General features: G+C 37.4%; 1 protein-coding gene across 2 annotated transcripts in view; it reads right to left on the bottom strand.

The window, feature by feature from the left end:
• The window catches only part of ITGB8 (integrin subunit beta 8), an 86,585-nt gene that overhangs the window by 35,573 nt on the left and 27,125 nt on the right, over positions 1-23,887 (bottom strand). The window contains exons 2-6 of one of the 2 annotated variants that reach the window (XM_070424411.1): positions 22,689-22,774; positions 13,356-13,527; positions 4,626-4,872; positions 2,061-2,226; positions 1,330-1,488 (exon numbers count right to left, since the gene is read on the bottom strand). In XM_070424411.1, the coding sequence (XP_070280512.1) occupies positions 1,330-1,488; positions 2,061-2,226; positions 4,626-4,872; positions 13,356-13,527; positions 22,689-22,774 (830 nt within the window). The remainder of the gene's footprint in view (positions 1-1,329; positions 1,489-2,060; positions 2,227-4,625; positions 4,873-13,355; positions 13,528-22,688; positions 22,775-23,887) is intronic. The other variant, XM_070424412.1, reaches the window with a different exon arrangement.

Here is a 23,887-nt window from a genome sequence, read left to right as displayed (position 1 = left end):
GTGTTCCGCATTAACTAAATTTAAACAATTTAAATTTTACTCCTGGGAACCACACACTTTCCAGCATAAATTATATGCTTTAAATATTACAGTTTCCAAACTGAACAGGAGGTGTCTTGGAGTACTGCAGTACACTCACCAGGGTGCCTCGAAATGTCTTACATTTTTAAGGGAAACACAGTGATACTTGGCATCTCTCAGGTACCTGGGTGTAGTTCACAGTTTTGAGACTATCTTTGGCTTGGTTCCTTTAGAAGACATGTGTCTTTGCAAAGCTGGGCAGAATGAAAATCAGAATGAAACAGGAAATGAGGGCGGCCATGTCCAATCTGATTCCAAGGCTTGGAAGTTCCCATTAGTAACTGATTTACTAAGAATGACACAAATATATGTATATGAGTTTCCTAATGTGTATTATATTTTAACTGAATGCTAAGTTTTTAGGACATAAATAGTTAAGGTTTTTGGACTTGACTACTTAAAAAACAAGAATCGTCAGGTTTTTGTTTGGTTTGGTTTGGTTTTTGTTTTGGCTTACTGGCACCAGGGGGAAAATTACTGAGACACTAGAGTACAAAGATCTGAGAAAGTTTGGAAGTTTCTGTTCTAATATTTGTATGAATGTATAAATATGTGTCAATGTCAGAAATAAATGATGCTTTATGCAGTTGATTTTCTACATGTAGCATAAATAATGCTGGGAAAGATATGATACTAGGAGAGTATATGTAAATATGTGACTCAGAGCTAAAACACCCTCAGGAAGCAATCCAGATATTTGCTGATTAAAAAGAAAAGTCCCTAAATATAGATAAACTTCATAGGGCAGGAGTGAGATACAGAATATTGAAAGTTGGCCTTATTTTACTCCCCCCTGCCCCCCTGGCCCCCAGCTCCACCTGTTATATTGTGAGGCTTCCTCAGGCCAAAGACACTTTTCTTACCAATCCTTCATATGTTTTTAGATACTAACCCTGAAGAACGAGTTTATTTATATAAAGCAAAGGTATACATGTAAACATATATATATTTTAGGGTCCTTCAATTGCATGAAAAGTAAGCTCTTCTATCACTTTTGTTTTCGTAAATATAGTGCTTTGTAGCAAATCAGAAAGTCAGCTGCTAGATGTTGTCAAAGTATTTTAGCTTTATATTTCATTGACCAGCATTTATAGATTTCATTGTTCCAGAACTTCTCTCTCATGGCTTATCCTGAGTATGTGTGATGCTCCTTGAGGTAATTTCTTGGTACAGAAATAGCTGAATTGTCCACTTAAACTTATGCTTCAACCAATAGTCATAACTACTAAGAGGCTACAGCTACATTACCATGCTTGTTGATCTGACATAGACGTTGTTTTTCAGATGGCAGTTTCCATCGTTTGGCACCACTATGCCTGCCAATTTGCTATCAAGAGCAAGATGAGATGTCTGATCAGTCATCACCAGCAGCAATCTTTTAGCTTCTTTTCGCCATCCAATATGACTCTTAAAAGAAACATGTAATTAGACCTTGTACAATAACATAGATTTGTACTGTGGTCTTTCTCTCAAGTAAACAATAAGTTCACATGCACAGACATCAAGTCAGGCTGGAAGGATGTTCATAAATACAATGCTGTCTCATAAATAGAATTAACTTTTATTTCCATATTCTCTATTTTATTACAGCCATTTGACCACAATAACTCTTGGCTAGAGATTTCTGTGATCCCCAGTGAAGACAAGCCAGGTATAAGAAGTGCAGATCACCCAACGTGATGTGAGTTGGACAGCTGGCGCTTCCTGGGGGTGAGTGGAAAGCGCAACCCTTTTGGAAAGGATTTTCCAAGTACATAAGTTAGTCTTTCCCTTTTATCTTTTCCTATTTATAACCCACTCCAAATTTAGCTCCTCAGTCCTAAACATAGACCAAAATGAGTAACATTGCTGATGAATAAGAGATATAGGTATTCTTCTATGCTATCTTTTCAGTCCATAAATCAAAAAGAAAATGAAAATCCTAAATCCTTGGGGAGTTTTGCATTTGCACAAACACTCAATAGTGTGACACTTCTTACCTCACAAACAGCTGCCTGAAGCATAGCATCAAAACCTCCTTCAGGTGTATCGATATTTCCAGAGATCTTCTGTCTATGTACCGCTTTTTCAAACTCAGTGATGTTCTCTGTCAAAGACAGTACGTGGATGTATCCATGGGGAGGCATACAGTCTAAATTGTAGTCGCTGTGTGGGTAAAGAAGAAATGAAAATTCTATTTTGCTATGCTTCCTTCAAAGATCCAAAATATTACTCACAGTAAAATTATGTGGTTGGTGTGAGAAGGTAATAGTTGTTTTTTTGTTTGTTTTGCCAAGGAAATTTTATTAGATAAAATCTGTACTTTATAAAGTCAAAGGACAGTTCAATATTGGTCAGTATTACTTTGTAAGTAGGAAATAGGAATATAATAACTTGGTGTTAAAAAAATAAAGAACATTAAACATGTTTCTTATATAAAACTAGTAGGCCAGTGCATGAATTCATGCACATTGAAAGGAAATTAATTAGAAGAAATATTTTAATATTGTGATTTGCCGTTTCTCTGTAATAGAAGTCTCAACCAAATTCACGATTGACACTGACAGATTGAAACACACACGTGCAATTGGCGCCAGCGAGAGCTTTATATGTATTGTGCATGCGCGAGTCAACTTAGCCTTTTATATATATATATATATATATATATATATATATATATATATATATATATAGAATAAACTTGCTTAATTAGATCTGCTTTCTGATGTAGCTAAACTTTTTCCAGCCCATTGAAGCACCCCAACTTCATTTTCAGGTAATTGTCAGCAACACAGCAGTAAATATCAACACAAAGCAGATTATTGTAGATCATGCAGGGAGATCAAAGGGTACACTATTTAACTGCAGTATTGTTTGACTATATTGTGCACAGTGAGAAAGCCTGAAATCATTTTCAAGGTCCACCAGTTCTGCCGTTTCTCTGTAAATGGCCAGTGCACGTCACAGCAGCTCCTGTGTTGAGTGTCTGCCCCCTGGTGGTCAGTGAACATCATAGCAACCGGTCGGACGGTTGGACACTTAGTATATTAGCCTTTTATATATATAGACTAGAGCCCAGTGCATGAAATTCATGCACGGGGGGGGGGGGGGGGGGGGATTCCTCAGCCTGGCTGCGCCCTTGGGGAAAGTCCAACTGCTGGTCCCCTGGTGGTCAGTGCACGTCATAGCAACTGGTTGTTCTGCATATTAGGGTTTTATTATATATGATGATAGGACACTTAAGGGACTTTATTATGCTAATATGCAGTGTTAATTTTGAAGAGATAAAAATTTGTAGTGATTTCCTATCACATTTGACCATGGAACAACTGAAAAACACTTTTTAGGAAATGTTTTTTAGGATTTTAGTGAAAATACTATACTATTATTAGATTATTTTAAAATATTGTGCTATTTGTTAAATTGATGCTTGGTGTGCAATTATTGACTAACATTCAAAGTTCATTAAAATTGTTTTGAGCACTAGCTGGTTTGGTTCAGTGGATAGAACATTGGCCTGCAGACTGAAGGGTCCCGGGTTCGATTTTGGTCAAGGGCAATGCCTGAGTTGCGGCCTCGATCCCCAGTAGGGGGTGTGCAGGAGGCCACCCAATCAAAGATTCCCTCTCATCATTGATGTTTCTCTCTCTCTCCCTCTTCTTTCCTCTCTAAAATCAATAAAAATATTTTAAAAAATTGTTTTGAGAATTTCATGGTATTCCAAAAAGTGAGCATCATTTCTCAGGTGCATCCCTGCAGGGAGAAATCTCAGGAACCCCCCTGCAGTGTTTCATTCGTGGCTGCACTATGGCAGTGCTGTTTTGTTATTAAGTGTGTGTACTTACTATAAAATGGCCTGGGCTATTTATGGAAGTAGGAAATAAGATGTTAAAATGAAATGTTTTATTAAGGATGCACTAAACATTTATATTTCTCTCTTAAACCTCAACAGGCTAATTAGACTACTGGGAGAAACTTATATTCTTAAGATCAGTTTTGTTTTATAGTGGGGCATATGCTATTTAGAATTGGACTTTCAAAAGAAAAAGGGCTCTTTCTAGAATGCAAATTCTCATTTTATGACCTACCCTCCATGTGTTAGCTGAATTTGCTTAGTAGTCACATCATAAGTAACAGCGTAATCCATAGTCACAATACAGTAAGGGGAAATAGACGCAGTACTGATAACATAAGTAGTATAAATTCAACAAACCTTAATTCAACAAATTTGAAGCAATCAAAAAGGAGAAATACAGAATGTTTAAAGAGGTATTTACATACATGGAAGCCTGATTATTGGGGGTTTGTCCAAAATTACTCATATTATTTGTGTTTTATGTGTGACAAAAAGTGAATGATATTTGAAAAAAATAAAAAATAAAAAGCCCAAGCAACAGATAATCTCGGAAGTTTTCAGATAGGAATATACTTCCCTTCCAAATATTTTCACTTCTCTAATAAAACAAAAATAGAAAACTTAGTAATTTCTTTATATAAAAACAGTGAGATTTAATACAAAGAAAATTTCATTCAGCATTATGATATCCACCTCAAACACTAGATACCTGCATTGATTGTGAATCCTTTCTGGGTGGATGCTAATATATGGTGAAACTGTTTTATCAACGTATGAACCAAATCCAAGACGAAAGTCATGGGAGAAAAATGCCATTTTTCTAGATAAATCATTTCCAATGGAATTTAGTTTTTCAATATTATTGTGCATTGATGCCGAGACATCAACCAGATAATAAAGATCCACAGGATATTTCTTCAGAGGATGAATTTTCAGCATAAAATTAGCTTCAGCTCCTAGTTCAAAGAAAGATAAATATCATGTATTTATTTTAAATATCTCAGGATAAACTGTCAATAAGTCACATTTTAGATATAGAACAATAATAACCAATTTGTGCATAATTTATGAAATCAGGAATATTCTGGAATAATTTTAAGGCAGTTTGAAAACCACACAAATGTGTGAGTTTCCAACTTTTACAATGCATTTCTCACAATTTTATAGGGCAGATAGAGATAATATCATCAAATGGACCAGCTCAATATAAATGCAGTAGGGAATGTATTTATTACCAACTGAACCTATAGTTCTAGTATCTAGAAAAGCACAGCACAAGACAGCAAGCAGCATTCCATCTCAAGAGAGAGTAGGTGGCTATGTTCATGTAAAGGTTGCTTTCAGGTATAAATTCATTCTTTTGGATTAAGGCATATTCATATATGAGATGTGAAACTCTGTTACTGAGCAGTATATTAAGCAATTCAAAACAATTAGTACATAATCAAAATTACTTGATATGATTCTTCTCAGCAATTAGTTGTGAGAAGGAATGAGAAAGTGGTCTAAAGAACAGTAGCCAGCAGTGCCACAGTGAGGACCATGTTGGGTTCTTTCTCAATAAACATGTTGTGGAGGGGTCATGGAGGCAAGGGAGCCGGGTGAGAAGAGGGTAACCACAAGGAGATCCTTGGGAGCCTCCCAGGGACAGCCCTGCAGAGTTGGTAGCTCTGTATTCTTTTTTAAGTAGATGGTGAAAACATCAATTTAAATACTTTGTGAATTTTACTTTTTTAAATAATAAAGTAAATGCTTTGTAAGTCATTATTTGTCCATGGAGAATATTTTGAATGGAAATATTTTTTAAAAACACCAATTTGTATGCATAATTGGTAGTCTGATCTATCCATTAAAGGTATCCTCTAATCTAGCCAGTCATACCGGTATTTGCAGTCTTAATGTGCTTAACAGTAGCAGTATTTTCTCTTAAATTATTTCACAAATCAGAAGTTTTCCAGCCAGATTATGGAATGCATTAAAAGTAATGTTTTTTTTTCTGATACCTAATAATTATGGGAGAAAAGGACTATTCATTCATTCCCAATTTGCCAACATATGGATGAAATGCCTTTACTGTAACACTCCTAATTTTTTGGCCCAAGAGTTTGGGGGAGAAATTTGGCATGTGTCATCCAGCTCAGCCAACTCTCTCAGTCCTTACATTTAGGAGCTGGGCTGCCTTACATTTAAGAGCTGGGCTCAGCTTTCAGGTACCTGGTGTAAAAGCCTGACCATGTAGAAGTATTTGCAATTTGGGTAGAGCATTTTAATTCGGGAGAATGATAGAATTTGGCAGATAGGGCTGGATCGGTGAAAAACAGATATGGAGTAGAACTGGGGAGTGTGGTTCATGAGGAGGACTTTGAACTTTAATGTGTGGGTCAGTATTGAAACATTTTTATTTTTATATTTTTACAAATTGCGTAGTTGCTTTTTAATCATTGACTTGGAGATACAGCTGAAGGCCTTAGGCACTGGCCACATGTTATTTTCATCTTGGTGGATCATTGCAGTTTATGGTGGCTCTGTCTAAAGATGAATGGCTGTCTGTTTTTTATAGTCATTGCAAAATAAACCAGTTAAGTGTATTGTGCAGGTTGTTATATTGTTGGTTATCTCAGCCAACAGGCAGAGTCTGTGAAGCATCAGCAAAACACAGTCCTTGGAGGCCTATTCAGGGAGCTCGAAGCAAATGCTAGTCACATAAGGGCCATTAGCATATGCCAGTTGCTCATAGCCCAGCACACAAATCTTGGTCTCACTAGATGTTAGTAATTATTATCATTACTATTACTAGAGCAGCTTTAGGGTAAGAACTGTCTATCCATCTCTGAAGCCTCTAGGTTTTGTACATGCATAGCCACTTATAAATGTTCTTTAACTGGACAATATTTGAAGCACATTTACATATAGCCTTTTAAAAAGCCCACATATTTATCACAGTAAGAAGCTAATACCTATGATTTCTTTCCCACAGTTTAGGGGTGTCTTCGTTTCTCTCTTTAAGAGGAAAAAGGATTCTCTAGCCCCAAAATGTTTATGCTACTACCATGTATATTATTATCTCCAGGAAAGCTTCATTCTCATATCTTTTGAGATTCTAAAGGCTTAGATCCTTTAATAGAATGAGAAAGAGGACTTGGAGGAAAGTTGAGACCTACTTAGAGTTACTGCCAGTATTGGTTTGAATAGCCCAAAGAATTAATTAAAAGTTCTTAGCATGATTTTGAATCACTCAAATAATGGAGTGAGCATCTCTGAAATACTGGCTACAACAAATATGACTGGGCATTAAGAAAAGATAATTTTAAAATGTTCCTTCTAAGGTGAAATTGAAAAACCATAACAGAATATACAAAAGTGTAGCAGGAAGAAAGAGCAGCCAATTACTATTAATTATACTTGGGCAGGGGAAGGAGAAGGCCCAAGAATGAGACTGGTTTAAAATAGGAAAGCACAGACTCCAGCACAATTCTGAATTTTTGTGGTGGGTAAAATGGGGTATATGTGCAGGTGTGTGGGGGGGAAATGCATAATTTCTGCATTTTTATGGGTTTTTTTAAATTATTGAATTTAGGAAGAATACCTGAGAAATCTTACATTTTAAATTAAGCTGCACTAATAGAGAACTTCTTTGTTTACAATATTAAAATGAATCAAGTTTGAAATATTTTTTAAATGAGTGAAGTATAGATTATACTAATCCTTATCATATATTCTAGAGGCCTGGTGCACGAAATTCATGCACTTGGGGCGGGGATGGGGTGGGAGGGTGTCCCTCAGCCCGGCCTGCACCCTATCGCTGCCCGGGAGCCCTTGGGGGATGTCCAATTGCCGGCTTAGGCTCGCTGTCAGTCGAACATCCTTAGTGCTACCACGGAGGCAGGAGAGGCTCCTGCCACCACCACTGAGCTCGTCAGCCATGAGCCTGGCTTCTGGCTGAGCGGTGTTCCCCCTATGGGAGCACACTGACCACCTGGGAGCAGCTTCTGCATTGAGCGTCTGCCCCCTGGTGGTCAGTGCACATCATAGCAACTGGTTGTTCCGCCATTCAGTCGAGTTGCATATTAGCCTTTTTTATATAGGATTGTATTACTCTAAACCAAAATTAGAGAATTCTCTTCTCTTTCCTATTTTCCTAAAGATTTCATTTCAGTGTTCTGAGGGAACATCAACTAGGATCAGTGACCTATTTCTGTTACTACTTTTCCATAGGATTGATAGGTAAAAATAAGAAAAAAAAAGTATAGTTTAAGAAGAGAAAAATAAAATAAAATGTCATTTTAAAAGCTCATTTTAAATATTTATTATATATTATACATATTTTTATATAGTCCTAACATTTTTTTAAACATTTAGTAAGTATGTGGTATTATAAAAATATTTATAAATTTATTTTTAAAATTCTTAATAGATGTTATATTGAATGTCATGAATTTTTTATCAGTAAGCAATAAAATGATTACCTATAACCAAACCAAATAAATTACAACAATATTAGGGAATAGATACAGTTTACACTTACGTATGCATTGTATCAAACCCTCACCTCTTTTTTTTTAAATTAATTCTCACCCAAGGATATTTTTCATTGATTTTTAGAGAGAGTGGAAGGGAGTGGGAGAGACAGAGAGAGAAGCATTGATGTTGAGAGAGACATATCAATTGGTTGCCTCCCACACGCACCCAAACCAGAGCCGGGGTTTGATCCTGCAACCAAGGTACATGCCCTTGACCAGAATGAACCTGCGACCCTTCCTGGGCTGATGCTCCATCCACTGAGCCAAACCAGTTAGGGCAAACACTCAACTCTTATATGTATAATGGTGGAATGGACTTGACATTATGAAGAGTGATGTTTCTATATATCTGGAGTTCGTACAATATAGCCCTATATATTCTGCCCCAAAGCTGGGATGTCTTTGATGTCACAATGCATTGTTTAGATCAGCGGTTCTCAACCTGTGGGTTGCAACCCCTTTGGGGGTTGAACGACCCTTTCACAGGGGTCGCCTAAGACCATCGGCAAACACATAATAACATATTGTTTTTGTGATTAATCACTATGCTTTAATTATGTTCAATTTGTAACAATGAAATACATCCTGCATATTAGATATTTACATTACGATTCATAACAGTAGCAAAATTACAGTTATGAAGTAGCAACGAAAATAATTTTATGGTTGGGGGTCACCACAACATGAGGAACTGTATTAAAGGGTCGCAGCATTAGGAAGGTTGAGAACCACTGGTTTAGATGAACTTAATAAACCTAATTTAATGACTCTTTGCTATATATGCAGATTATAAAATACTAGAGACCCGATGCACGAAATTCGTGTAAGAGTAGGCCTTCCTTTCCCCTTCCCCCGGCTGCTGACATGGGCTTCCCTCACACCTTGACTTCATCTAAAAGGTCGTCCAGAAGGACGTGTGGTCTAATTAGCATATTATGCTTTTATTATTATAGATAGTTATGTCATAGCTATGTTGGAAAGATGACTTACACACATTAGACAGTTTTATTAATTTTCAAACATAAATTCAAATAGAGGGAATGTGAGTAAAATCAAGCCCATAATAACTGACATAGACATCAAAACATTTCTCTTTTCACTCTTCTACTACCAATGATCGCATGCATACTGCCTTCACTTATCATCTCATGCTGACATCTCCCATGTCTCTATCTCCAGTCTGTATCTCTCCCCTGCACTTCAGCCTCATACAGATAAGTCACTACCTCAACCCAAGTAGTCCCAATTTGAACTCATTACCACCCCCTCTACAGAGGGCAACCCTCCCCTTCTCACCTAGATGCTTGAACCTGAGCCCACGTGTGCCCACACTCATCATCAATCACAAACCTCTGAGGATGCTACCTCCCCATTATCTCCCAAGTCTGTCAATCTTTCTCCTGCCTCAATACCATTATGCCATTATTATCATTATCATTACTATCATTATGGAAATAGCAGTGAAACAATTTTTCAACTTTTGAACTGTTAATTTATAGTCTTGGGAGGATTCAATCACCATTATATATAAAAAAGGGACCAAGCTAAAGTCATTGATGTGTATAAATTTAAATGTAACAAACCAGTAGAAAAAAAATGCACCTTGTAATTTCAAATCTTCAAATATTTTTTAAAAAGACAGTTTTAAAGGACATAGTCTTATTAATTAGAGGTAAATTATATACACTTCATGTGTACTTTTATATCTTCATTAGGTTTTTTAGGGTTTCTTTGTTTCTTGAGTCAATTTTTAATCACATATTTTCTACAAAATTATATTATCAAGATTTATACATTTTACCATGGATTTTTGTGTTTAACATTTTCTTAAAGTCTTTTATCCCATTATTTGTTTCTCTAGTTATAGTCTATATAATTAGGTTATTTGCTTTTTTGTTCTTTTTCTTAATTAGATTTGCCAACAATTTATCTATTTGATTAGGTTTTATAAAGAATTTGCTCTTCGATTTATACATTCATTTTCCTTTTTTATTTCTATTTTACATTTCATTACTTTTGTTTTATTCTTAAATTATGAATTCCTTCGTCTTGTTTTCCTTATGGTGATTTTGTTTTTGTTGTTCCTATACCTTTACTTGGATACTTAGTTATTTTTTTCATTCTTCTTTAATAAAAAAAGCAGTTAAAATTTTGAATTTTCCTGAGAACAGTTTCAATCACATACCATATATCTTGATGGTTTTTGCTGTTATTATTATTATTAAATAGTCTATGACTACAGTTGTTATTTATACTTGGTGATAGAATTTATTTAGAAGTTTTTATGAGTTTCTCTGTTATTTAATACTAGAGGCCTGGTGCACAAAAATTTGTGCACTCGGGGAGGTTGTCCCTCAGCCCGGCCTGTGCCCTCTCTCAGTCTGGGACCCCTCGGGGGTGACCACTTGCTGGCTTAGGCCTGCTCCCTGGGGGATTGGGCCAGGATGGCAATCAGACATCCCTCTGGCAGCCCGAGGGATGTCCACTTGCCAGCGGGGAGCAGTCCTAAGCTGCAGTCGAACATCCTTAGTGCTGCTGAAGAGGCAGGAGAAGCTCCCACCACCACTGCTGTACTGGCAGCCATCAGCCTGGTTTGTGGCTGAGTAGAGCTCCTCCATATGAGAGCGCACTGACCACCAGAGGGCAGCTCCTGCATTGAGCGTCTGCCCCCTGGTGGTCAGTGTGTGTCATAGTGACCAGTCATTCCCAGTCATTCTGCTGTTAGGGTCAGTTTGCATACTACCCTTTTACTATAGGATAGAGGCCTGGTGCATGGGTGGGGGCCGGCTGGTTTGCCCTGAAGGGTGTCCCAGATCAGGGTGGGGGTCCTGCTTGGGTGCCTGGGCAGCCTGGATGATGGGCTGATGGCTGTTTGCAGCTGGTCATACCCCCTTCAGGGTGGGGGTCCTCACTGGGGTGCCTGGCCAGCCTGGGTGAGGGGCTGAGGGCTGTTTTCAGGCTGGCGGGCAACTGAAGCTCCCAGCCTCTCCTTTTTTTCTTTTTTTTTCTTTTTTCTTTTTTTATTCTGGGATTTATTTACCTTCTATAGCTGTCACTGGAGCTGAGAGCTGGCTCCAGCTCTGAGGCCCGGTTCCAGCTCTGAGGCTGCGGCTGGCTGAAAGCAGGTATCTGGGTTTGTTTAGCTTCTATATTGAAACATTGTTGCCATCACCGCCGCTCTAAGCTCTGAGGCCGAAGCTGGCTGAAAGCAGGTATCTGGAGCTTGTTTAGCTTCTATAATTGCAACTTTGTTGCTTAGAGTGTAGCTTAGAGCAGGCTGAGGCAGGCTGGGAACTTTGGCTTCCTCTGTCACTGGAGCAAGCAAGCCTCCTGTTCGCTTCAGCTGCCTGGCTGCCGGCCGCCATCTTGGTTGGCAGTTAATTTGCATATCTCGCTGATTAGCCAATGGGAAGGGTAGCGAAGTTACGGTTAATTACCATGTTTCTCTATTATTAGATAGGATTTGTTCATCCTCTCATAGTGATTTCAAATTTTGTTGTACAGTACTCAGAGATATTGGCCTATAAAAAGTTCCACTTTTTGGAAATCAGTTTTCTTGTCTAAAATTTTATTTGCTTCTGAAATTATTTCATGACCTTTGAAAATATTATTTTATTTATCAAGTGCTATGGACTAAATTGTGCCCCTTCCATTTATATGTTGAAGTCCTAACTCACAATGAGATGGTGTTTAGAAATGGGCCCTTTGGGAGATAATTACGTTTAGATCAGGTTGGGAGGGTGGGGCTCTTATGAGGGGGTTAGTGTTCTTATAAGAAGTGACACGAGGGAGCTCTTTCACTCTATCTTTCTCTGTTACTCTCTCATCCTCTCCAGGAACTGAACCAGCTAGCACATTAATCTTGGACTTCCTAGCCTTTCAAACTGTGAGAAAATAAATTCCTGTTGTCTAAGCCACTTTGTATATGGCAGCAACAGAAGGTGGCAAGCATCACAATCTTACTTTCATTTTTGTATGTATCCTTTTCCAACTGTTGCTCATACTTTGTGCTGTATAATTGTTTTATATGGTGACAAGCACAGTTTTAATTTGAAGCTTGGAATATGCCAAAAAAGAAATGGACTTTGTTTCTCTGGTAATCCAAGAGTGTGGAAGAAATAGTTCAGCTTTGGAATAGGGAGCTTGTGTGTCAATAATGGTTATTTAAAAATTTAATGACAGGACAAGATCACCCAGAATAAAATAATGAAGGCTTGCATATTAAAACCAAACATTTAATTGAGTGATGCACACCTGTGTACCTGAATTTATCTCACCATATGAGGTTGTACACTGGGATTCTCTAACACTTGCAGAAAAGGAATAATTTCTAGTGGCCTATTACTTATGCCAAACTGTGGAACAATGCGATGGAAGAGCAAATACAGAGGAAATATAGGAGGTAGAGTATGTACTAGTGTCAGGGGCCATCACAAAGCTGTTCAAGTTAATTATGACAATTATGAATTGTAGTTTTGTTTCTAAAAGTTTATGTCTAAAAGTCACAAAGGCTCTAAGGACAGCTTAATTCACATCTCTTACTAATTAATTATTCAACCAATAAATTCAACAAATACTTATAGAATGCTTACTATATGCCAGCATTGGAGAAACAGAGTGGAATAAAATATGTTCTCTTTCTTCCAGGGCTGGCAGTAGAGCAAGAATACAATTACACTACAGCATGATCAAGTCTGGAAACACATAATTATAAAATAGTGCCGTCAAGTTTGCTGGAGTGTCTGAGGCCACACAGCTAGCTAGCTATAGGCACAATAAAGGCTAGAATTCTGATTTCCTGATTCTGAGCCCACTGTTATTTTCACTATAACAATACTGCCTGCCACAAATTATTAAATATGAGCAAGTAAAAATTTCAAATTAATAATCATCATTGATTTATTTGAAAATCATCAAACCTGGTCGCAGCTGGACCAATACTTCTCCTGGTGTCACCTGGGTATTAATTTCATTTTCAGTTGGTTTTACATTCACAGACGGGTATTCTATTGAATCAATCAAACATCCTTTGCTTATTAAATTGGAAACAGTATCACAACGTTCACTCCTTGTTCCACCTGAAATGAAATCCTGTTTAAAAGAAGGAAAATCACTGACATTTTTAGTGCATATCATCTCAATTAAAACCAAAAAAAAAAACACATAACAAATTTTGCAAAGAAGCCATCTTCTAATATTGCACCATTTATGCCACTTTCCCAAAGAGCCGCTTGTTTCCAATAAGAGTACTGGCAAATTTGTTTTAAGTAAGCTTTAATTCCTAAATCTTATTTAAAAAGAAGAAAATATTAAAGAGGAGATTTAAACGAAGTACTTTTGTTAACTGATCACTGTAAAATTATACCAACTTAATATTTTACTTTGGAGAGACTGCTCCAGAAGAAAATTTATCCAAAATAGACCATTCAGCGGTTCCAAATTTAAGCCTTAGTTCTCAAAGAACTCAACTGGTATGTTTATTACATATTGTTATGTTTGGAATACGCGAGCGAGTCCTCAGAAGTCACATGCTTAATTAAGTACAGAAAATTCATAAGAGAATGAATTGGAAATCTTCATTTCTTAGCCTGTGAAATCTGCGAACTTCTTATACACACAACAGTAATTCAGTAATCAAGTACGACTGATGCTCATAATGAGGCAGGGAGATAAGATGGCAGCTCAAATTTTTCTTATTTTGCAACTGAATCTAAAATGTTCATTATCATTCAGCATTGGATAGTTGATGTTTATCCAAGAGCCATCCAATAAACTTGGAATTAATGGAGCAACCTTGAAATTTAGTTTATCTTATCTGTGAAGAAAATGATATTTTTATTCGTCATGTAATCATTCAGGTTTTTTTCCTAAGAACAAGATATGTATTGAAAAGTACAGAAATATGTTTTATTATATATAACTAGAGGCCCGGTGCACAAAATTTGTGCAGTCGGTGGCGGCGGGGGGGGGGGGGGGGGGGGGTGCGTCCCTCAGCCCGGCCTGTGCCCATTTGCAGTCCAGGACCCCTTGGGGGATGTCCACCTGTCGACTTAGGCCCACTCCCCGGGGGATCAGGCTTAAGTTTGCAGTCAGACATCCTTCTGGTAGCCAGGGAGCCCTCGGGGGCTGTCCGACTAAAGGCTTAGGCCACCAAGGGATCGGGCCTTAACTGTTAGTTAGACATTCTTAGTGCTGCCATGGAGGTGGGAGAGGCTCCTGCCACCACCTCTGCACTGGCCAGCCATGAGCCAGCTTCTGGCTGACTGGCACTACTCCTGGGTCTGACCTAAACCCTAGAGATTAGTACTTCATTTTACAACTTTTTCTCAGTTTATAGGCAGCAGCAAACTCAGACCACACAGTCAGGTGTGCTCCTGGGCCCTCCCACCCTCCGATCACCATGGGGATCAGCGCAGGCCAGGCGGCAACCCCGGCCCCAGTGGGGTCCGGGGTTGCCGCCTGGCCTGCGCCCGGGCCTTCCCACCCTCCAATCACCATGGCATCGCTCCTCGCAGGCCAGCCAGCAACCCCGGCCCCAGTGGGGTCCAGGGTTGCCGCCTGGCCTGTGCCCGGGCCCTCCCGCCCTCCAATCGCCATGGCATCGCTCCTCGCAGGCCAGGCGGCAACCCCGGACCGCACAGTGGGGGCCGGGGTTGCTGCCTGGCTTGTGCCCGGGCTCTCCCGCCCTCCGATGCCATGGCGATCCTGGGCGCAGGCCAGCTGGCAACCCCGGCTCCAGAGGGGTCCGGGGTTGCTGCCCGGTTTTCCAATAGCGATCACCGGCTGGGGGGTGGGGGAAGGCGGCCTTTGCCCACCCCCTAGCTCTTACCTGCCGCCTGGGTTGCCGATCACCATTCGTCAGTCCTTCCCCTTTTGCCTCCCGTATGCAAATTAGCCGCCATCTTTGTTGGCGGTTAACCGCCATCTTACTTGGCAGTTGATTTGCATAAGGATATGCTGATTAGCCAATGGGAAGGGTAGCGGTCGTACGCTAATTACCATGTTTCTCTTTTATTAGTGTAGATGTTGGCCTGAATTATATGTGATATTTGCTTACACATTAGCTAGATACTTATTTGCTCAGTGATCTTCCTGGCAATTTCGTTTCTTTTTTTCAAAATATATTTTTATTGATTTCAGAGAGGAAGGGAGAGGGAGAGGGAGAAACATCAATGATGAGAGAGAATCATTGATAGGCTGCCTCCTGCACGCCCCACACTGGGGTTCAAGCCTCAGCCTAGGCATGTGCCCTTGACCATAATTGAATCAGGTACCCTTCAGTCCTCAGGCCAACACTCTATCCAGTGAACCAAACTGGCTAGGGCCTTCCTGGCTATTTCCATCTGGCATTCAGTTATTCCTCCTTTAGTTCAGCTGATTCAGAGAACTGGATTATTATCAATCATTCAATCAAAGAATACTTACTCAGAGACAGAAGTATTTTAGGTGCTGAGGATACAGAATAGAACAAGGTAGACATAGTTCCTGTCATCAAAGAGTCAATAAACCATCAGTGAATTCAGCCATGAAGCAAGGAAATGTAATAATCATGGCCATTAAACTTAGGGGAAGCACAGATTGTCCTAGGGTTATGGAGATTATTAAGTTTAATATTAGTTGATTATGAGATCACTCACTAATTATGGACAGGGACATCCCTGGCAGTGGAGAGTAATTAGATGGGATAGTGGTAGGCAATATAAAAACATTCATACAAGGATTTTAATTTAATTCCCATCTCAATTTAGAACAAGGGTTGGACAACTAGTAAGGAACAATGGAACAAATAAAACCCATGGCTTTTTTTCTATGGCTTTAATGCTAAAAATGTTTTTTATAATGATTTTAAAATACTATAGTACAATAAAAAGGAGAATATGCAACAGAAAAAGTATGTAGCTCACAAAATGAAAAAAATTTTACTATGTGATCCTTTACAGTACTGATCATTAGAGTGTAAAGCACACTTTGTAATATAAATATAATGAAAAGACAATAGAGAATATTTCCTTTCCAATCAATTTTTTCAGATGTCATTTGGTAAATCACTTCATGGAAATAGAAAAAATGTAATTTGCTTTTCTATTGACCATACACCTAGATTTTAGACGGAAATTAAAAATGTTCAAAGCCTTAATTTTGTGTATTCAAATTTACCCTATCTACTGATAAAACTTAGAGGTACTAAGAATGTGGGATTTGGTTTATAAACAACTTGGAGTTCCTCAGAGAAAGTGGCATATACTTCTATTGTATGTGTAACTTTTCGTCAGAAAGCCTCAGGCTAGGTGGGGGTGGGGAATCCCACCTGTGCCAGAGCTCGGGGAATATGTGCTCATTCATGCCTCACATGAAAGGACACAGACCAAGGGCCACATGTGTTTTACAGATGTAAAAATCCCAAGCCTTCAAATCAGGAAAGGGATAAAGTACAAATAACTGATTTTTTTTTTCAGCCAGGGGTTTTGCTATTTGTATATACAGAATGGAAAAGAAGTGAGTGTGGTTGATTCTCTACAAGTATAGATCATGCTATGCCATTTGACCTTTAAATGCCAAATAAGTTTGCTGATATAGACCAAATAATCTCAATTATTCTGCAATGTCTAAATCAGCCTGGTTGTTTTTACTCCAATGTAAAAATAATGTTGTACTCCTGAAATGAATATAATATATGCCAGCTATCATTTAAATTTTTTAAAAAAGATGTGAAAAGGAGATGGGCTCTTGTTTGCATTTTTATATAGCATGGTCAGATGACATTTGAACAAAGCTGTGAAGGATCAGAGAGTGAACTACAGAGATTTCTGGAGGAAAATACACGAAGAGGAAGCATAGTGTGTAAATGCCCATGCAGAAAGAACTATGTCTGGCTTAGGCAAGGCCAATTCAGAGGCCAGAAATAATAATAATAGGAATAAAGTAGCTAACTTCTATTGAAAAACACACACACACACAACTAAGTCATAAAAACATTGCCAATTTGACAATTAGGGTTGAAAAGGGAAGAACAGACCATGGCATCAAAATGAAGAATGGAATGCTGCCCCTATCCACTGTGGCCTACTTTCCACTTTGTATAAAAGAAAAGAATTTGAAGCCACACCCATTTAATTTTTTGTGTTTTGTGGCATTTTAATTTCTTCTAATTCTTATGTTTTACTTTTTCTACAAGAAGCACTCAAGCAAACTCAGACTTCAGCTGTCTGCATCTAAAACCTATTTGGTGATGATGTTTTGTTTCTTTATACACTTGAACCCTGCATGGTTTTGTTAACCGATTTTACCCCAATTAACTCAACAACAGCAAAACTAGAATCAAATGTTGAGTTTTTAAATTTGGCATCAAATTCTATAGTATAAATTTAGTTATTTTGAGGTTATTAATTGAATTGATGTTACAGTCCTGGAAATTTTTTTTTTCAGTCCTGGAAATTTTATGTCATACAAAAATCTCCTCTAAAGTGTTTCAGTATTCTTTTTCTTTCTAAAAGATATTACTTTATATTTTCAATAAATAAATAATAAAACCTATTTGGAATGATAAGGCCATGTTAAAGTTACACTGGCTGGCTTTTCTTCAGTTATTACTTTCACCCATTTAATGGAATAATCTGGGGAGATACATAAGAAAAGTGTTTTATCCTCCTCATTTCTGAGTCCTGAGTTTCAGATTTGGCAATCTGCACAAAAATGAAAGAATTCTATCATCTTCTTTTTGATAGTGAATGCCGTTTGTATCATATTTTAATATAATTATGCTCCACAGCTGCCCTCTAAACTTCTGGTTATGCAATCACAACCTGTATGTGACATATCAGGCAGGAGAGGAAGAGAGACTGGTCAAGTCCTTCACATATGTTAAAAATGAACATGCAGCAAACTAGGTAATATTGATAAGGTTCTGTTTATCTTCAATATTTTTCAATTGCTTTTCTGTAGCATGGAGGGAAAGAGAAGGTAAATATATATATATATATATATATATATATATATATATATATATATATATATATAGAATGGCAGATTTACATGCTACACAAGAATGTAAGCAAATTGAGTATATATCCTGTGTAAATTTTCTAGAAATCTTTTATTTTTTGTTATTAAAAAGAAAGAGATGGGTGGGGGAGGAGAAGAAAAAAGAGAACAGGGAGAGAGAGAGAGAATACACAGAGAGGGTTTTTTGTTTGTTTGTTTTTCTTTATTGATTGCTTTGTGATTTATAGTACAGTTTTCATTCTTAGTTCTAGTTATTTCACTATATATAACTAGTGAAATAACTAGGCATATATATATATATATACACATACATATATATGTATATCTACTATATGGTCATAGGTTTAATTTTATTCAGGTCTTAAGAGTCTCTTAGCTAAAATGTTTACAACAAACTGATAATTAATTTAGCTTCAGGGCATGAATACTGAAGAAAAATAGATACCAATTAAGTTTCTTTAAACTTTCTAAATTTTATTTTTCAATCACAGTTCACATTCAATGTTATATTAGTTTCAGGTGTATAACATACTGATTAGACATTTATAATAACTTGTGAAGTGATCATCCTAATAAGTCTGATACCATACATAGTTATTATAATATTAGTGACTATATTCTAAGCCAGTGATGGCGAACCTATGACACATGTGTCAGAGGTGACATGCGAACTCATTTTTTTGGTTGATTTTTCTTTGTTAAATGGCATTTAAATATATAAAATAAATATCAAAAATATAAGTCTTTGTTTTACTATGGTTGCAAATATCAAAAAATTTCTATATGTGACATGGCACCAGAGTTAAGTTAGGGTTTTTCAAAATGCTAACATCCGAGCTCAAAAGGTTCGCCATCACTGTTCTAAGCTGTACTTTACATCCATAACTGTTTTGTAACTGCCAATTTGTACTTCTTAATCCCTTCACCTTCTTCACCCAGCCCCTCAAACCCACTCCCATCTGGGATCCATCAGTTTGTTTCTGTATCTATGAGTTCGTTTCTGCTTTGTTTGTTTATTCTGCTGTTTAGGTTCCAAATATAAGTGAATTCATATGGTATTTGTCCTTTACTGTGTGACTCATTTCACCCAAGACAACACCCTCTAGGTCCATCCATGTTGTCCCAAGTGGTACGATTTCATCCTTTTTATGGCTGAGTAATATTCTATTGTATATTCAGGGTGTCCCAAAAATGTATACACACTTTGAATAATTATAAAGGCAGTGTTTTATTAAAATACATCTCATTTTCAAAATGTAATTGAGTCAGCTATTAAAGTGTATATACATTTTTTGGGATACCCTGTAGGTACCATTTCTTTTTTATCCATTTGTCTTTTGCCTGGCCCATTTAATCCATTTACATTTAAGGTAATTATTGATAGGTATGTACTTATTACCATTTTATTAATAGTTTTCTGATTGTTTTTGTAGTTCTCTTATTTTCTTAGTTTCTTGCTCTCTTCCCTTGTATGTTGATAACTTTTTGCAGTGTTGTGTTTGGATTGCTTTCTCTTTATTTCTTGTATATCTCTTGTAAATTTCTGGTTTGTGGTTTCAATGTGCTTCATATATACCAAGCTATGATTATAGCAGTCTATTTTAAGTTAACAGTTGCTTAAGTTCAAACACATTCTAAAATCACTACCATTTTTACTCACCCCCTCCATGTTTATGTTTTTTTTTCAATCTATTCTACCTTCTTTTGTGTGTTTGTGTGTATCCCTTAATTTACTATTGTAATTACATACGATCTTCCTACTTTTGCCTTTTAACCTTTACTGGCTTAGTATTGGTTGAACTACTGCTTTTATTATGTGTTTGCCTTTGTCAGTGAGAGTTTTCTTTGTGATATTTTCTTATTCATATATTTTTAAATTTTTTTGTTCTTCATTTTGAAGAAGTCCCTTTAACATTTCATGTAATGCATTTCTTGGTTTGATGGTAATGCATTCCTCCAGGTTTTCTTTTACTTTTGACCAGCTTTGAAAATCATATAAGCCAGGCTTAAGAACAGATAAAACCACATCTTCCTTCTCTGTCCCTCTGCCCTGCTGATTGAGGAATAATAGACATCAGTTGCATGCATACCTAAGTGGTGGGCGATCTTTCAAAACCAACCACTGCATTCTTTCTCTTGGTGATGTCAGGTCAGCCTGTAGGAGTGGACAGCTCCTTCTGTTAATGATGTGGCTAGTGGCCAAGTCCTAACACTGGTTGCTTCACCTAGGGTTGTGTTCTTAACACAGGCAATTCTGATTTTCCCAAGCCTGAATGAATTGCTCCAGAGTTTCACCGAAATTCTTATAATAACAACTCCCATTTCTTAAGCAATGTCTGTTTGCCAAATGCTTCCCACACATTGTTTCACTTAATCTTCACAACAGTGTGTCATAAGTGCAGTTATTATTTCCATTTTAAAGCTAGGGAAAACTGAGGTTCAGAGGACATGTTAATATGGTATTATGGTTAGAAGTTGATGGAACTGGGATTGGAATCCAAGGTGATCTCATTTCAGATCCTGCTTTTTCAGCCTCTAAATTACCATAGACTACCCTTCAGTACATAGAATATTTTGGGACATGAACAGCCAATTCATTTCTGAATATTTTCTGAGATCCCTTTATGGGGATTTGATCAAGAGCATAAACAGGTTTTGTCTTCTCTGCCCTGGCAGCCACCCACCTCTTCCCTTGGCTTACCTCCTTCCATTTGACCGACCGTTCCTCTGAATACCCAAAATCCCTCCTCCACTGGCAGGACTGACATTGCAACTCACATAACTGTGATTCTCCAGATTTTTTGTGCCAGCAGAGGTGTGAGATGGAGAGGAATCCTTTGGAACCAGACCTTCTATATGGCTGGCATGGTGCATTTAGCTGACAACTGGGTTTCCAAACCATCTTTTGAAAGTTCTTCTAAACTACATACACTAAAGTTCTCAGCAACTGATGTCAAGTTGGCCCAAACTCCATGACTCTAAGGATCTTCCTTAGTGATACAGTAAAAATGTAAAATGGAGTATTGGGTTAGGGTCAGGAAACATCAAGCTATGATGCATTCTTGACAGAGATACTCTAATTTGGAGTGACATCTGATTTTGTCACTGGTAAAACCCAGGCCACATTGAGAAGCCTTGAGGCTGTCAGTAGGAGGGGCACTTACTTTCAGACATGGCTACTGTTCCATGAACCCCTCCCCTACCACTTTCTTGCCTTGCCTCGTGAAAGAAAATAACATCCACTATCTTTTGCTACTTTTCACCTTTCTTTTTTCCTCCTTGGGGATGCGTAAGAGCAAGCAGTAATAGGAGAGGTTGGAAAGATGATGGTAGGTGCAGTTTTTGAGCTAAATCAGAGGAAGTAAAGCTAGAGGTTTCTCTTCATCCCAAGCAAAAGGCCATTAAAGATTTATCTGTTCTAATTCTTAGGGGCTACATAAATAAATACAAAATTACCTACGCAGTCTCACCCCAAATTAGCAGATGGCTTCTTCATTACAACTTATATAACAGGTGGTTCTAATTAGAGATTACCAACAACAACACCCACAAAACTACTTTAGAGAAGAAATACATTATAATTATTTTACTAAGAAGTTATTGGGATATGTTTCTCTTGTTAGGATGTAAAACACAAATTTTTAACAATAAACATTTCTTAATTATTTTCTATACCACAGAATTTAAATGTACACACTATCACATGTCAAAAGAAAAGCACCCCATTTTCCATAAGTTACTAAAGAATTGATATACAATGTTATGATAGGGTAAATCACTTATCTCCAAGTATTGCAAATAAAACAAATGAAACCGACCAATAAATTAGCGTGCTTTTCTTTAATAAGCAAGTACAAGACAACGATCCAACTTGGATATATAACCGAATGTGCCAAGCTGCAACAAGAATTTCACACAAAGCCTTCTGACCTAAGCAAAAGTTACTATCTGCATTTGCCAATTTTCTCTATAGAACAGATGGAAAACATAAAATGGTTTGCACTTCATTTCAAAATTACCATAATTTTCCTAATAAAAAGGTTATACTTTATATTCAGCCAGATATGCTGTTTCCAGGCATAAAACCAAATAAAATTTTCCTGATGCTCATCAGTATCGTTTTCCTGATACACCTTCAAGGTACGGAGTTTCAGGGCAATGAAATTATGCTAGAGAGAAGGGCAATTGTGAGAAAAACAGAAAAGAGAAAAAAAAAAAAAGAACAAAGAAAGAAAAAAAATTAGGCACACCTCTTGAGCACACCATCCACATTCTGGATCTAGCGCAAGGCACTTGGTGCAGGATGCTGCATTCGAAGATGCACATCTGCTGTTTTCTGAAATGGAAGACAAAATGAGGGGTTATGGCTTGTTTTCCTACTGGGAAGTATATACAGTTCTAGACCAAAATGTTTTTTGAAAACTGAAATAAGATGACAGTAGTTTTAAGTACATGACATAAAAAAATACACAACTTCTTTTGGGAGGAGTTAACCTGCTCATTGTTATTAATAGGTACTGCATTTCCTGGATAGTTATTATTTGGTTTTATTATTTGGGGGAAATAAGAGTGGTAGAAATATGATTTTAGCTAGGTTTTGGAGTTTGGCTTGAATTCTCCTCCAATAGTAGAGGACCCTCCAAAGTGTTTAATGTGTTGAAGTTTCACTGTATTTATATTATCTGAACCAATGAGGTGTTTTTGGATCTAGAATTTTTCCTGTAAGAATAATCAAATACAGACCTCAATCTCAACAGGAAAATCCACATTGAGTCATAGTGAATGACGTTCCTGAGAAATAATCTTGAAGGACATATATTATAAATAATTTGTGTTAATATTAATTACTTTGACTTGAAGGATAACAGAATCAGATATGATTCAGTATTTTAAAGGTAAAATGGTTAAAATGAATGAGTTGTTTTAGTTCATTTAATTACTCTGACTGGACCACTTTAATTCATGACCAATTCACTTTTCCGTAGATACCTACACTTGGCTGTGACATTTTAATAACATAATTGTGCTTAGAAACTATTTACCTTTGTTCCTCTAGCCACAAACTACTTACACCATTAGAAAGAGGCTCATCATTATAGACTTAAACACATAAAATGTAATAATGAGTCATAAATTACTTTATTGTGAGTTTTTAGTAGCATAATCACATCCTTTTTAAAAAATATATTTTTTATTGATGTTGGAAAGTAAGGGAAAGGGAGAGAGAGAGAAACATCAGTGATGAGAGAGAATCACTGATTGGCTGCCTCCTGTACACCACCTACTGGGGATCAAGCCGGCAACCAGTGCATGTGCCCTTAACCAGAATTGAACCTGGGCCCTTTCAATCCACAGAGCAATGCTCTATCCATTGAGCCAAACCAGCCAGAGCCACATCCTTTCTATATTATCCCTACATGCTTCCTACATTCTATCCTTTACTGTTTAC

The sequence above is a fragment of the Myotis yumanensis genome, unplaced genomic scaffold (assembly GCF_028538775.1).
Source record: "Myotis yumanensis isolate MYYU_CA2020_CCGP unplaced genomic scaffold, mMyoYum1.0.hap1 SCAF_9, whole genome shotgun sequence".
In the NCBI taxonomy this organism is placed as follows: Eukaryota; Metazoa; Chordata; class Mammalia; order Chiroptera; family Vespertilionidae; genus Myotis; species Myotis yumanensis.
Note: the sequence above shows the minus strand (reverse complement) of the source record. Positions and strands in the feature narration are given on the sequence as shown.